The sequence below is a fragment of the Pipistrellus kuhlii genome, unplaced genomic scaffold (assembly GCF_014108245.1).
Source record: "Pipistrellus kuhlii isolate mPipKuh1 unplaced genomic scaffold, mPipKuh1.p scaffold_m20_p_3, whole genome shotgun sequence".
In the NCBI taxonomy this organism is placed as follows: Eukaryota; Metazoa; Chordata; class Mammalia; order Chiroptera; family Vespertilionidae; genus Pipistrellus; species Pipistrellus kuhlii.
Window position 1 is genome coordinate 32,065,369 of NW_023425529.1, and position 16,302 is coordinate 32,081,670.

The window sequence follows — 16,302 nt, forward strand, 5'->3', positions numbered from 1 at the left end:
CTAAAATTTCAATCGTTTCCTGTTCCCCTTCTACATGCACCTCAGTCACCACTCCTGGGCGGCGATGGGCAGAGGCTCTGGGCCAGCCTCCTCCGGCTTCGCCACCGCCGCCTTCTTGTTGCTGCAGCAGGGCTTGAAGAGGTGCGTGTCGATGAGGACTTCCCCAAAACGGCCTTTATAGATGATCCCACAACATATTTTCTGTCTAAAAGAAAAATGGAGAGAACAAAATATTATAAGGCAGAAGAATAGGGATACAAAAAAAAAAAAAAAATCATCAGAATAGCTAGTAAACATGATCCAAAGGATCTATTTCCTCATTCCAAAAGAAGGGCTCCTACAGCCGGCCAGTGTGGTTCAGTGGTTGAGTGTCGACCTATGAACCAGGAGGTCAGTTTGATTCCCCTATCAGGACCTATGCCCAATGTGGGGCGTGCAGGAAGCAGCCGATCAATGATTCTCCTCATCATTTATGTTTCTATCTCTCTCTCCCTCTCCCTTCCTCTCTGAAATCAATAAAAATATATTTAAAAGGGGGGCGGGGGTAGACACTCCTAGAGAAACCCACTGGCTAGGTAATGGGAAGTACCCAGGTCCCATTCAGACCACACTGGAATCTTACCAGATATTAAGGGGAAAGAAAGCATTCTGGGAGACAGCAGTCAGTTTCAAAGGCTGCTCCCAAACTTGTAAACTGTTTCCTCCAAAAGTTACCAACTCTTAAAGAAAAATAGCCACCATAAATCAGGCTGACACAGCTGGTAGTTCTATTATATTTAAATATAAAATATATATAATGGCACTCAAAAAATGAGAACACAAAACACCCAAAGCTCACATACTATAGTGAAAAAAAATTATCACTTCCTGTGAAGTCCCCCAGTTTGCCTGTCTCTTATCCCTTCCTACCCTACCTCATTCTTTCCTCCTCAATATTGGGTTTCATTAACCTTTAAATTGGATATATGTCACTTCATTTGCTTTTAGTCTTTCATTTATAAAAAGCATTAGGAAGATAACTTTTCCTCTTTTTACCTCCTTTTTAAAAAAATATATTTTCATTAATTTCAGAGAGGAAAAGAAAAAGAGAGATAGAAACATCAACGATGAGAGATAATCACTGACCGGCTGCCTCCTGCATGCCCCCTTTGGGGGATGGAGCCTGCAACCCAGACATGTGCCCTTCACCAGGGATCGCACCTGGGCCCTTCAGTCCACAGGCCAAGGATCTATCCAGAGCCAAACCAGGTAGGGCGCACTTTTTATCTCTTTAATGTCATACTACCTATTTTGATTTTTCATTTATTTTTTAGTTATGAAGATTTTCTATTTTATATTATACTTTCTTCTTGAAACCATGGTTTTTTAATTTACAACTATATGTAGGTTTTCTACTTTTGTTTTGCAATCATTAAGTTCTCTGTCCTTCCCTTCTGCTTCGACATTTTGTACTTATTTTTATTAATTTTTTAGTGGTTACATATTTAATTATTCACGTTCTAAAGTTATTCACTGTGTTTATTCTCAGCAATGCAAAGGACAAATTATTACACTTTAACTTCTGCTATCACTTCTGTTACCATGACTTATATATATTACTGTCGTGTCATTCTTTTTCTTTATCCCACAAGTATTGTCATTTTAAGTAATCAGCATTTATTTAAATTTACCTAAGTATCTGCTACTTCCTTTTTTTTTCTTTTTTTCTTTTTTTAAGAGAGGAAGGGAGAGAGAAGAAAAAGAAAACATCAATTTTTGTTCCACTTTTTTTTTTTAATCCTCACCCAAGAAGTATATTTTTCCTATTGGTTTTTTGGGAGTGGAAGGGAGGGAGGAGGAGGAGAGAAAGAGAGAAACATAATGAGACAGAGACATATCAACTGGTTGGGGAGCCCACACACCCGGACTGGGAGAGAGGGGCCAGGATCAGAAATACCGGAGAATCTGCTGAAACCGGTTTGGCTCAGTGGATAGAGAGTTGGCCTGCGGACTGAAAGGTCCCGGATTCGATTCCCGTCAAGGGCATGTACCTTGGTTGCGGGCACATCCCAGTTGGGGGTGTGCAAGAGGCAGCTGATCGATGATTCCCTCTCATTGATGTTTCTAACTCTCCCTCTCTCTTCCTCTCTGTAAAAAAATCAATAAAATATATATATATATTTTTTTTTTAAAAGAAAAGAAAAAAAGAAAGAAAAAGAAATGCCAGAGAATCGAATCTGTGATACAAAGGCTGCTGCTTTAAACGGAGCCACGCTGGCCGGGGCTGCTGTTCCACTGTTTATGCATTCATTGGTTGTTTCTCGTATGTGCTCTGACCAGGAATCAAACCTGTAACCTTGATATACTAGGACAAGGCCCTCACCAACTGACCTGCCGAGCCAGGGCTATTTGCTATCTTTCATTTTCTTTCTCAGAATTTCGATACGGGGTCTCTTTATCCTGCCTGCTCTGCTGCAGAATGTTCCTTACTGAGGGTCAACCCGGCATCCACTCTCCATCTTTTTCCTACTCAGAAAGCCTTAAGCCCTTATTTACAAAGATATTTTTGATACGTGTATACAATTCTAGTTTGAGAGTCTTTAACTCTTGGGCCCCCGAAGAAAATAACCTGTTGTTTCCCGGCTTCCTTCATTCACTAGGAGAGCTCAGCTTCGTGTCTGTTGTTCGCCTGAAAGTAATATCTGTTTTCTCTCTGCTTAAAGGTCTGTTTTGTCTTTCGTGTTCTGTAGTTTCACTATGGTGTGTCTATGGGTAAATTTTCTTTACTTATAAGACAATTGCTTTTAACTTGTTAGTCTTCCCGAATCTGTGAACTAGAAAATCCTTAACCACTTTCTCTTTGAATATTTTTCTCTTTTCTAACCTATCATCTTCCTGACTTAGGAGTCCCACATTTACTTAATAGTGACCTTTTTATTCCTAATTAACTTGCCCACTTATCAATGCCATTTTTAAAAGAATTTAAAAATATGTATTTCAAGCCCTTTTACTTTTTCCAGTGAATGAGTTGGTCAGAGTGAATACCTAAGTCTACTCCATTACAGGGAAAATTTAGATTCCCTAACATGATTTTCATTTTAAGTCATTTTAGCCAAAACCGATTTGGCTCAGTGAATAGAGCATCGGCCTATGGTCTGAACGGTCCCAAGTTCAATTCCGGTCAAGGGCATGTACCTTAGTTGCGGGCACATCCCCAGTAGAGGGTGTGCAAGAGGCAGCTGATCGGTGATTCTTTCTCATCGATGTTTCTAACTCTTCTTTCCTCTGTGTAAAAACTTAATAAAATATATATATTTTTTAAAAGTCATTTTAAATAGGAAAAAACACACAAAACCCCAACCCTTAGCTCAATTATTGCTTAATCCACCTCCAAGCATGTGTGCTAACAGCCATTTGCTGAATGTCATTTGATTGCTAAGGAAGAGAGAATCCGTTCCCTGTAATTAAGAAGGTAACTTGTTGGTTAGAGAGATATTTTCTATCGCATTTACCTTTTCCAGTATGTGAGATCTAAAAAGGAAAAAACCGGCGTTCTGCTAGAGCCCGAAGCCACCTCTGTATCTGAGCCGTCATCTGACTGGTTACTGTAACAAGGAGACTGAGCGGGGGAGGCACTTGAGGTGGTACTGTGAGCATCAGAATCTGCAACAAAGGGAAAACAAATATCTTTTCATTATATGCGATTGCAACTAAACCTCAACAACAACAAAAGAATTTATTTTTCTAATCACTATTGATACTTGAAGATATTTCTGCTGAGGGGTTTCTGGAAGAACAGGAGAACGTAGTTCCCAGGAAGGAAAGCGTAGACATACTTTGCCCTGTTCCCCCAGTTTTATTTTATTTTTTAAATATATTTTATTGATTTTCCAGAGAGGAAGGAAGAGGGATAGAGAGCTAGAAATGTCGATGAGAGAGAAACATCGACCAGCTGCCTCCTGCACACCCCCTGCCGGGAATGTGCCCGCGACCAATGTACATGCCCCTCACCGGAATCGAACCTGGGACCTTTCAGTCCGCAGACTGACGCTCTATCCACTGAGCCAAACTGGTTTCGGCTGTTCCTCCAGTTTTAATCAGCACAACTGAAAGCCCTGAACATTACATAAAAAAAACGAACTTGAAGACTCTGGAAGTTGGCAACAGCTAGAAAAGCTTGAGACCCAAGGAAGGTCACGAAAGCAAATTCCCTAGTTTTTTTTATGAGCTTTCTTGTTGCCTCATAAATAGCCAACCAAGAAATACCTATGGATGCAGACAACTTCTTTTTTTTTTTTTTAAAGCCAACAAAAGCCTGCTCTCGCTATAACCAGAAGGCCAGGGAAGGGAAAGTCTAGCAGGCAGGAAACTTCAGTTAGATAATAACTGCTCTGCTCCTGGCACACCACAGAAGAAACGGGCTCACCCCCTCCCGCCTCGGCCAAGGCCACACGGGAAGCCTGGGTTTCCATCCTCGGAGACCGGCACGAGGCAGCCCAACATCTCCGCCCGGGGGTACCAGAGGAAGCCTATGGAAGAGTCAGGACTTTCGCTGTGGCCCACCAGAAACACGGTCCTCCCCCCGTGGGAGCCTCAGCTCCCCGCCACCTAGCTGCAATGGGGAGCTGCCACCTCAAATGTCAATGGAGGCGGAGTGGAGAACTTGTAACACCACAGTACCAAGGTGGCATCCCTCCCCCACATCCCCTGCTGGAGGAGTATTTAAAAAAAAAAAAAAAAAAAAAAAAGTCAGTTAAAACAGAATGTTTTCAATAAGATCCAATCTCAAAACATAATTCTTAAATTCCAGGCTTCTATCAAAAATCACATAATATCCATTTCCTGGAAGATCTCAAACTGAATGAAAAGGCAGGTAGACGTTAACACCAAAATGACAGAGATGACAAAATTATCCGATGAGAATTTTAAAGTAAATCATGACAAAAATGCTTCCACAAACCATTAGGAACACGCTTGAAACAAATGAAAACAGAGCCTCAGAAAATACCAGGTCTCAGAAGATGACGCTATAAAGAAAAACCAAGTGGAACTGAAATTTGAGGGGGGGAAAAAGTTCAATAAATGAAATAAAAAGCTAATTGGATGGGCTCAACAGCAGAACGTAGAGGACAGAGAAAACAATCAGTGAACTGGAAGAACAAACAACAGGAATTGCCCATCCTGAACAACACAGAGAAAACAAACGCACAGAGCCTGAGAGACCTGTGGGACTCTAACAAAAAAGCCAACATTCATGTCAGTGCAGTCCTGGGAGGAAGGAGAAAGAGGGCGGAGGTGAAAAAATATTCAAAGAAATATAATGGCTGAAAACTTGCCAAACTTGGCAACAGACATAAACCTATAGGTTCCAGAAGTTGAACACACCCTAAACAGGATATACCCAAAGAAATCAAAGCCAAGACACATAATTAGCCTTCTGAAAACTAAAGACACAGAAAAATGACGTTACAATAGATCCTGATTTAATAAGTAATAAAGGCAAATTCATCAGATATAAATTAAGTAAAAAGTTTTCAAATAGAGCTTAAAAGTGTTTTGTATTAACAAAGTTTACATAAAGTTAGGTAACTAAAACAAAGAAAGTACCATCGGTGCTCTACTATGCTCATTCACTTCTAATATGTGAATAGTTTAACTTCATAAGAAGAAAAAAAAAATCCTCACTTCATATGAAAAAAATAAATAAATATGTCCGGGAGACATCTTTAATAGTTTCAATAATAAAGATTTTTTAAAAATCCTGCCTAGCCAGTGTGGTTCAGTGGTTAAGCATCGACCTAGGAATCAAGAGGTCACAGTTCCATTCCTGGTCAAGGCATATGCCCAGGTTGCAGGCTTGATCCCCAGTGTGGGGCATGCAGGAGGCAGCCGATTAATGATTCTCTCTCTTATCATTGATCTCCCTCTTCGTCTCTGCAATCAGTAAAAAGATATATTTAAATAAAAATACAAAAAAGAAAACTCACTATACTAGGAAGAGCTTAGTATTTATGAACCATTTGAAAGTATATTTATTTGACCATTTTCCACCTACAAAAATGGCAATTTCATTATGGTTTACACTCTAATACTTGTGACAGTAGGATAGAACTTAATTATATACAAACACGTTTTGTAAAAAAAAATCTCTCTTCTAGAATGTAGGTCTAGAGAATCTTCAAAGAACTTCAATTTTTAAAAATTTTTATATAGGGTTTGGAAGGCACAAAGGAGTAATGGGATAGCATGGCATGGCGTAGGCAGGTGCACTGAGCAAAACTGTGGGAGCAGAACACCCTGTGCGCAGGCAGGCATCTACTCAGTCCAAACATTCTTCTGTCCTTCAAGGACTTGCTAGGGATGTTCAACTGTATTCTGAAGCAACCAGAAATCACTGCAGATTTTAGAAAGAAGGATGACAAAAAAATAGCTAACATTTATTATAGAAAGGATTTTGTTGCATTTTTAAAAACCCTTCTTCATTATCCTTTTTTCTCAAATCAGGAAACTGTGGTTAAATCAATGGTAAGTGACACCGAGGTCACATATTTATAGGTGTTAAGAACTATAACTCAAATCCAGAGTTTCCAGCCTCAGGTCCACTGCCTTTGGAAAGAATGTCTCAGGAAGAGGCACACACGTCAGGTACAGGCAGGATGCACGGAAGCAACTATAGAGCCTGAGGCAAGGAAACCATGAGGGTGATGTACAAAAAAAACTCAGATATGTCACCACTGCTTAGTATGCTGCATACAGGAGCTAGCAATTCACAATGCACCTGGGAAACACTGTTTGCGTCTGAACCTCCAAAACCCACACACCTTTCCTATTCACAGGGATTTATTTTCCAGTTTCCAGCCCCAATCTAAAAATAACTGCACATATTCTCTAAGTAAGGCAAAAGTTAGTCACATATCACTTTCTCTATAATTAAACAAAGGAACTAAGAATATATGTATGAATACAAATCAATTTCTCTAACCACTGTCAAGTGGTATAATAAAATTACTATTTCACAAATGTTTATTAAAACATCTACTGATGGTGGGAGGAGGTTAGAAGGGATCAATTGGGAGGAGCGGGAGACATCTTTAATACGTTCAACAATAAAGATTTTTTAAAAAGTAAGTGGAGAGATTTTTAAACAAGCAAACAAAAACATCTAGTGAGAATGGAGGGTAGAGTTAAAGTTAGTGTTTTTTTTTTTTTCCTCTTGGAGATAGCTGGTGAAGAAGGGAATTTTTGTAATTAAAGCCTACATACTTAATAGTACTTTTAATTAAAGCCTACATACTTTCTAGTACTTTTAGTACTAGAAAGGTACTAAAATATTTTAGTCAAAGATTAAATACAGAGTAGGGCAAAATGAGGTCTACAGTTGTTCTTATGGAAAATAATACAATATTAAACTGTAAAAATATCCGAGGTCCCAAAAAGCAGTTATTTGCGTGATAATTTGGTATGCCCAAAGCCCTCCTCAGCAATGAAAATCCCATACACAGTAACTGAATTAACATGAATTTTTAATATCTGAACCACTGCTTCCATGTTAATATTTTCTTCCATTTTAACCCCACATGTCTAGGAGCTTGATTATTGGCTCTCTGGTTTTCATTCTTCAATGAGGCATAAAGAACAAGCTGGGAAGTGAGGTGTTTGGGAAATTGTATGTGGCAAAGGGGGTGGGAAGAAGACAGGTGAGCTTTTTTCCTGCTGAAAAACTGCATTTTCTATCTTCCCAGGCAAAACAGATGGGTATTCTTTTCATACCATTTTCAACAGTACCTTAGGAAAGTCTTGTCATTTAATAAATATGTCATACATTCAAATTAATAGGAAAGGGTGTTTTTGTTTTGTTTTGTTTTGGTTTTTTTTATTGAGTTTTTTTACAGAGAGGAAGGGAGAGGGATAGAAACATTGATCAATTGCCTCTTGCACACCCCCTACTGGGATGTGCCAGCAACCAAAGTACATGCCCTTGACCGGAATCAAACCTGGACCTTTCAGTCCGCAGGCTGACGCTCTGTCCACTGAGCCAAACCGGTTTTGGCTAGGAAAGGTTTTATAAAATAGCGTGACTAAAGAAAATGACTATACCAAACCCAGCAAATTGTTAAAAATGTTAAGTGCCAGCATGTTCTAATTTGGGCACTAAATATAGCTCTTATTTCCTACTGGCTTAGAGTACTTGACGTAAAGAATGGAGTGCAATGATAATGATATATTCCCACTTGGTCATATAGGACCAGCTTCATACTCAATATATTCACTAATGACTCAAACATCTGTCTATTAGCGTACGCTAGTTGTCCCCCCAGCCCCCTGTTTTTTGGTTAACTGCCATGGGCCAAATGTCTCTTCTATATAACTGATTCATTTATTTTAATGCCTGCCTTTTAATTTTAGTCTTTTCTTGCTTGCTGCTACCCATCTATAAAATGTAATCAGTAGAAAACAAAATGTGCCATACTTTCTGGTGGAAAGCCTTCATCTATAAAGTGAAAATTTTGAAGGTTTGATTGTAGAAAGAAATAGCTTAGAATAAGGCCACCAAAAGCTGGAAATTGCCCCTTTCAAAGGTGCCATTTCGCCGAAACCGGTTTGGCTCAGTGGATAGAACGTCGGTCTGCTGACTGAAGGGTCCCAGGTTTGATTCTGGTCAAGAGCATGTACATTGGCTGTGGGCACATCCCCAGTAGGGGGTGTGCAAGAGGCAGCTGATCAATGTTTCTCTCTCATCGATGTTTCTAGCTCTCTATCCCTCTCTCTTCCTCTCTGTAAAAATAAATAAATAAATAAATAAATAAATAAATAAATAAATAAATAAATTTTTTTAAGTGCCATTTTTATGAGGTAAGAATTTAGTGTTTAACAGTTCCTCTGGAAAGAATTACATGTTGTATAAAGGTGTATAGTAACCTTATGAAAAAGAGCGTTATTACTGATACAAACCATTGTGAATGGGTGAAATTGTTAAATGTATCACGTTAATAAAGTTTTCATGCACACGCAAAATGTATTCACCAGGTTTCTAGGTGGCAGTCTGCTTTTACTTTGTAATTTGTAGTCCTCAAAAGACTTAAAAGACTAACCTTATACTTTAGTTATATAGGTCAGTCTTCTTTATTTTTTCTAAATTCCATCTTAATGTCCAGCGGTAACATACACATACGTATACGTTATATATTGAGGCATCTCTACTATGTAAGCAAGAAATAATTGCTCTTTTCATCCTTCTAGCTCCCAATTGTGAACACCTACACAGAATTCTGATGTAGCAGAAACTAAATACACATTTCTATAACCAAATCATTGCATGTTACTGTCATTCAAAGTGTACCCTGTTCTGTTACATACTGTTTTTAGTGAAAGAATGTGTAATCTTCCAGAACTACATTATGATCTTTGTCTGATAGTTGTTTTTTCATAATGACAAGGTAGTGTTTAGTTACCACAATATTATTATAACTAGATAAGTCACCTGTGCCAGTATAAAGAAACAAAATGCTTCCTGAAAAGACTGGAGATGTTCATTTAGAATTTTAAGTGGTTATTTTAGAATTCAATTGCCAATGCCAACCTGTGGTCTCAAATATATGTTTTTAAATTAATTTTTAGAGAGAGCGGGAGAGGGAGAAACATCAGTATGAGAAAAGGACACCCCATAAAGGCCCCCACCAGAAGGGATCACCAAGCAGCATCCTGGGCATGTGCTCTGACCAGGAATCAAACCAGCAACTCTTCAATGCACAGGACAACTCCCAGCCAACTGAGCCACACCGGCCAGAGCTATGTAATTCTTAATATAGATGTTAAAAAATTTTTTTTTATGATTGGATAAATGTTGATTTCCCTAACTTGGTGCCAGTTTCAAAGGATAAGTCTCTTAGGTACCATAATTAAATTTGTGTTTAAAGCCGATCCTAAATTTCTTAATCTTAATTATTCTGGAGTATTGCCTTAGAGAGATTTATTATCCTGTTCTTACGAAAACTCCAAGAGGACATTTTGACATAGCCTAGTGATGGTGATGACAGGACATGCATGTGAATGAAAGATTTACTTCTAATTTCAGTGTTTTTCAAAGCCCATTGTCGCCCTTCCCTAGGAAGCCTCTTCCGACTTCTCTAATCGCACCCTAATATATGTTATTATAGATTGGAAAAAGGAAATAAAAAATTAATAAATACTAACACAAGAATAAACTGTTCCGCATCTCACATCTGTAAACCTAAATTTTGCCCAACTCTGTAAACCATCAGAATAACTAAGGACTGGTAACACCTATTTACCCAAGAGCACCAAGTTAGCAGCAGATCCGGAAAGACTTTGGAGTTCTGGGATATTGGTTATAGTGCCCCAGACAGCAGGATGGTACAGAAAGAGCACGAGCTTTAGACAAACAGGAGGTCAAATTCATCTCTACCACTTACTAAGTGACCTGGGTCAAGGTTAAATTACCACTCCAATGTTCACCTCTAAAACAGCAATCATGGTGATAACAATGTTACGTGACATGCTGGGTAGGTAAACCATTGTGCTCATGAGATGGTAGCTGTCATTCCTTTCTCAGTCTACCTGGATCAGAAGATTTAACTCTTTTTCTATTGTTTCAAAACAAGCATTGATTGACAATAGTTTGTCTATAGATTTTTTTTTTAAATCCTAAAAACTCCAATAGTGACCCACAACCCATATCTACAATTCTGAAAAACCTTTGAAAACGGAAAGTGTATTCCTAACCCATGTGGTCACTCTATCTGGCTTGGCCCAAACTATAATTAAGGAGTCAAATCTGACTAGCCTATTTATAGTAGAGTTTATTGATTCCACTTACATGAACACTGTGTGAATATCTATTCCATCTATATGAATACCATTTCACTGCAGAAACACACAATGTGTTTGATTTAACAGCACTGCCTCAGACTTCCCCCGCTAGGGGCGGTGATACAAACGGCACATAAAAGCATTATATGCCCTGCATTTCCTTTTCAAAATCTTAAATCTAAACTCCTACATACAGAAGTACCACTACAGGTGCCCTACATGCAACAATGACTTCCTATACGAGTTTATGAACTGGGTATTAACTTGTCATTCCTTTGTCCTTCCCTCACTCCACACAATACACACACACCCAAATCCCAAAGTACCGAGGCTGACCTCACTGCATTAGGTGAGTTATGATTTCTACTATTACTTTCCTGGGCTTTAGTCTCAGATCGTCCACTATTTATGTGCCCTTCTGCACATATTCAGGCCTCGATATCCTTATGCATAAAATATCAGGTAAACAAGCTTGAAAAATGTATCTTCTAGAAAATTAAGATGTCAGCCAAGACAGCCAAGTGGCCTCAGTACAATATGAAGAAGTGGCTGGTTTCTGAAAGAGTTTTCATGACATCAAAATCAAGGACAGTGTTCCAAGATTCCATAGAAATGATCTCTCTACCAAGTCAACAATCCCCTTCCAATACTCTTAAAAAAAATAAATAAATAAATAAATAAATAAATAAATAAATAAATAAATAAATAAAATAAAAGAAAAAAGAAAAAAGAAAAAGAAAAAGATTCCTATATAGCATATGCCACCTCTGGGCAAAACTAAAAAGCAAAACAACTATTCTTGAGTACTTGTGTTTCAGTTTCAAACTTACTGTGACGTTTAAATTCCTTCTGTAGTTTGCTGATCTGGTTGCTTTTTATCCTGTTTCCAGATAGAGTTTTCACTTTCTTTGGTTTCAGTGTAGTCTTCAGACTGGGTCCTGCCCTTGCATCTACCACCTGGAAGAAAACACTGAGTATTTAATACCATTTTAAAATGACACCTCTGTATTCCTTTGGTTCAGACAAATGCCTATTTGAAGGAGCCCAATTTCAGAACCACAGTTTCCTATTAGTGTTTGAGAGTCCGTGTGAATCTTCTTTTTTTTATCATTACATGAAATTTAAAAATAATTTACTTCTAACCATTATGCTGTACACCTGAAATTAATATAAAATTATATTGAATGAAAACTGTAACTGAAAAGTAACATTTTTAAAATAAACAAAAATTACAGCATATCAAGGAAAAATAAAGAATATTTTATATAGTGGGAGGGTTGTTTTATTTTTTTTTAAGTAGGTAATAGTAGGAATCTGCTGGACAAAGACTTTATTTATTTATTTATTTATTTTAATATATTTTATTGATTTTTCACAGAGAGGAAGAGAGAGGGATAGAGAGTTAGAAACATCGATGAGAGAGAGTCATCAATCAGCTGTCTCTTGCACACCCCCTACTGGGGATGCGCCCGCAACCAAGGCACATGCCCTTGACCGGAATCGAACCCGGGACCTTTCAGTCTGCAGGCCGACGCTCTATCCACTGAGCCAAACCGGTCCCGGCTGGACAAAGACTTTAAATAGATTTATATATGGTAAGAATGGCCCATGTAGGTTAAGAAAAAATAAATCTAACAATTATCATTTCTATAGGATGCTTTGTAGCTTATAAAAAGCTTTCATATACTTTTGATTTCACCTTTACCACAAAGCAGTAAGGGGGATATTTTTGTTACTCCAATTTTAGAGTGAAGGAAAACAAGAGAAATTAAATTACTTTCTTCACCTACGCTAGTGAAAAGGGCAGGGTGAGTGGGAGGGGGACAAGACTCAAATCAAGGTGTTCAGACCTGTGCTGTAAACTCTCTTCACCACCCACTCCTCACCGGAGGGCACTTATATGACGGCAATGGCACATTCTCTCCCATCTAGCATGGACATGGACATGGCTCAGCCAGTATGGTCCCATTTCTCATGCACTCATCCATATTTACTACTTGCAGATTTCTACCCTTATAATGAAAGGTTGCCATCACCTTCGAAATCAACATTTGGATATCCTCTGGATGAGGCATTGAAGAAAAACTCATTTTTTTTTTAAACTAAGTTAACAACCCTCAGAAACCTACCATAATAATATAAGTCACCAAAGACTAGTATAAAGCAAGTATGGGGGGGAAAAGTAAAAAATAAATGACTGCCTGCTTAAAAACAAATTAAGTTGTATAAATATCATAAATCTTCTGAAAGCTAGCAAACAGAAGCATTAAGTTAAGTCCCAGTGCTGTTCTGGTCATCAAATATATTTTATGAAGAATTCTAGTGAAATTACCAAGTGGAAAGGTCAGAAGAACACATTTATACACCAGTTTGGTCTCAACTAGATTTAAACATAGAGGGTAACAACAGCTTTCATCCAATTGAGTGATTACTATGTTATACTTTGTCTCATTCAGTTCTCACAACCACTCTGAGACAGCTACTATCTTTATGCTCTACAAATAAATGTAACTTGCCTGAAATTCACAACCAGGAGGTGATAAATCCAGGCCTGATTAAAAACCTACAGGCTCATTAGTACCAACAGGAGTTAGGATAAATGTCATCCTGAGAGATTGAAAAAAAGGCTCGTCTGATTAACTCTAAGAATTTCTGGGTTAAACCTAAAAATATGTGAAATGTATATTGTGAATTTCTGGGGGCAGTGGATACACTTAGGGAAATGCCACACAAGCTATTGTGCTCCCAAACAGGACAAAATGTGAAACAATTTTATCTAAGTGGCAACTGTTTTTCTTTATTCTTTTCATACTTTTCCATCCTAGGAACATTATTACTTCCTACATAGGGGGAAACCAATATTAACAGGTATAATTGAGAAAGATGACAGATGCACTAACGTGATTCCAGTTTTTTTTGGATCCTGCTGGCAACTTCTTCCATCTTTTCACAAGCAGGACACAGGCATTACAGATGTCTCCTGAACGTGTCTCATGCAACCTGATAAGAAAACAACCAAGCCTTTATTGGTCTCCTTTACATTAAGGAATTCAAGCTGTACATTCCTTAAAAAAAAAAAAAAAAAAGAAGAAGAAGAAGAAGAAGAAGAAGAAGAAGAAGAAGAAGAAGTTGTTCCTAGATGCTATCTCTAATCGCCCGGGATGATCCAGTTCCACTGTTTCTGTCATATATTTAAAAAATATGATTAACTTCCAGATCCAATAAACCAAATTTTTATATGCTGCGAAATAATGTTTTAAAAATTTAATAATAGTAAAATTTAGACCTAGAAGAGATCCTGGTCACCAGGGTTTTAAACAATACTGTCCAATTGATCTTTCTTGAAATAGGTATAGATGCTTCGTAAGCAACAAAATGCCGTACTTTAAAATAACGTGTGATGGCTCTGGCTGGGTGGCTCAGTTGGTTGAAGCGCTGTCCCATGCACCAGCAGATTGCAGGCTGAATTCCAGGCAGGGCATGTGCCTACGTTTCTGTTTGCATGTGGGTCAGGGCGAGTGCAGAAAGCAACCAGTAGATGTTTCTCTTTCTCTCTTCTCCTCTTCTCTTCTCTTCTCTTCTCTCTCTCTTTCTCTCTCTCTCTCTCTCTCTCTCTCAAAAATCAATAAAAACATGTCCTTGGGAGAGAATTAAAGGAAGGAAAAAAAGTAAAAACAATAAAGGGAAAAAATAATGTGTGATGGTATTCTAGTTTCACAACTAACAAAACCAGAGGAACTATAATTTTAAAGTTATTATGTCTGCTAAAGGAGAAAAAAATCTATGAAACTGGTCACCAAGTTGTTATATCTCTGAGGAATTTCCATTTATTACATTTGTCCACATAAGAAAAATAATGATAATATTTATTATGTACACAATTGGAAATGAAGACATTAGGAGGAAATTTAAAAAGGTAAGGTCAGTGAACTCTTTTTGACAACCCTGAAAATAAATACAAAGTCTAGGATTGATAATAATCAACAAATGTTTTGATAAGAAAAACAAAGTGATGAAATTAATTTCTAACGTGGGAACTAGTTTAATATTATGTATTTTATTTCATCCAAGGGTTTGTTGGGAAGTAAATTCCACTTCATTAAGCAGTGGATTATTGTCAAAAGATAATGAAGAAAATTTATATCAAAATGCTAACATACCCTGACAGGTTTCAGGGCAGAACATTAAGTCTTATTACTATCTTCAGCAGGTTAGGTTAAAATACATTCCTATAATTTAGAAAAACAATATAAATGACAGAAAACTACGGGAGGATAGCTATTATAAGAGAAAATAAGGGTAATTTTTAAAATCTCTTTATACATACTGAAATTAATGAATAGAAAGGGTTTGTTTGGTTACAACTTTGAAGTGGATTCCAACTATTCAGTAGTTCCTCATAATCTGAAAAAAAGGTAGGCTGTCAGTATGTTAGATTGGTTTTAAGAGCAAGGGCCTTCAAACAGCCTAGATGAGAACATAAGTGATTTTAAATGTTAGCCACATTGCTCCAATCGCCTTGCTGGGAAATATTTCTGTGTGCTGTGACCTATTTCACGCTAAGGATGATACAAACATCAGATGATCTTACCCAAAGCAGCTCTGGAAATCCTTCTCATAGCGTTTACTGTCTGTGAATCGAGAACTGGAGGACTTCGCTCTGCAAATACAGCAGCCTTCTATACTTCGGTACATCTTTGGCTTGTGAAAACCAAACATCTTTTCTTCTAGGCAAGTCTGTAAAGCCAAGGGAATTGACTCAGCTTGGTGGAGGGCTATTAACAAGAAACCACTAAAGGAGAGAGCGCTCTCTGCTCCACCCCACCCCCGGCACTTGGTATTACACAGCCGAGCCGGAGAGCAGGGCTCCGCGGAAGACCTCTCGCATCTCCCTCCACTGGCATGACAAGGGTGTAAAACACCCAGAACAGCTCAGCTATTTAACAAGGCCTCTACCATCTCCTCCTCCTACCTTTCTGGCAAACCCTCATTCTAAAAATAGGGGATAGGAGGCATTAAAAAAAAAATCGAGTTTTAAGTAGAAAATACAACTCTGTCCACAATCCTATAAAACGATGGAGTCAGCCGCAATGAAGGGTGTGCCTTCACATTTAAGCTGAGGCACCACCCTTTATGCTGCACCTCTGCCTTCGTGTGATTCCCCTCTGGGGAAGTTGTGAGCATTTGCCATGACCACTAATTGTTTGATACTAAGCACACAAGTCATGCATCAACGCACACAACTTCTGCGCTATGGGACACGACAGGGGATTTCTTCTGTGACAAATGGGAAGTCCTAAACAGGCAAGTTGGCCCTGAATTGAAACTACAGAAAGGAGGATGTAAAATTCACAAAAATCCAGTTAGGCTGTAAGAGCAATGATTTCATAAATCATGAAGATGAGTTAAGAATAAGCTCATTGGTCTGCCTCTCAGTTGTTACAGCGGTTTTAGGAGCTTTTACCAGGCTCTGTGCCTGAGCACAGTAATAGT

At 38.2% G+C, this 16,302-nt stretch overlaps 1 protein-coding gene and 1 long non-coding RNA gene across 2 annotated transcripts in view; one reads left to right on the forward strand and one right to left on the reverse strand.

Moving 5' to 3' along the window:
* Positions 1-15,532, reverse strand: SINHCAF (SIN3-HDAC complex associated factor). Its single transcript, XM_036456708.2, has 5 exons — positions 15,401-15,532; positions 13,710-13,809; positions 11,640-11,766; positions 3,492-3,642; positions 1-205 (listed from the first exon to the last, which is right to left on the reverse strand). The coding sequence occupies exons 1-5, from the start codon at positions 15,526-15,528 to the stop codon at positions 46-48; spliced, it is 666 nt and encodes a 221-aa protein (XP_036312601.1). The 5' UTR covers positions 15,529-15,532; the 3' UTR covers positions 1-45.
* The window catches only part of LOC123653169, a 15,197-nt gene continuing 14,314 nt past the window's right edge, over positions 15,420-16,302 (forward strand). The window contains exon 1 of the long non-coding RNA XR_006742814.1: positions 15,420-15,548. This is a non-coding gene — a long non-coding RNA (uncharacterized LOC123653169). The remainder of the gene's footprint in view (positions 15,549-16,302) is intronic.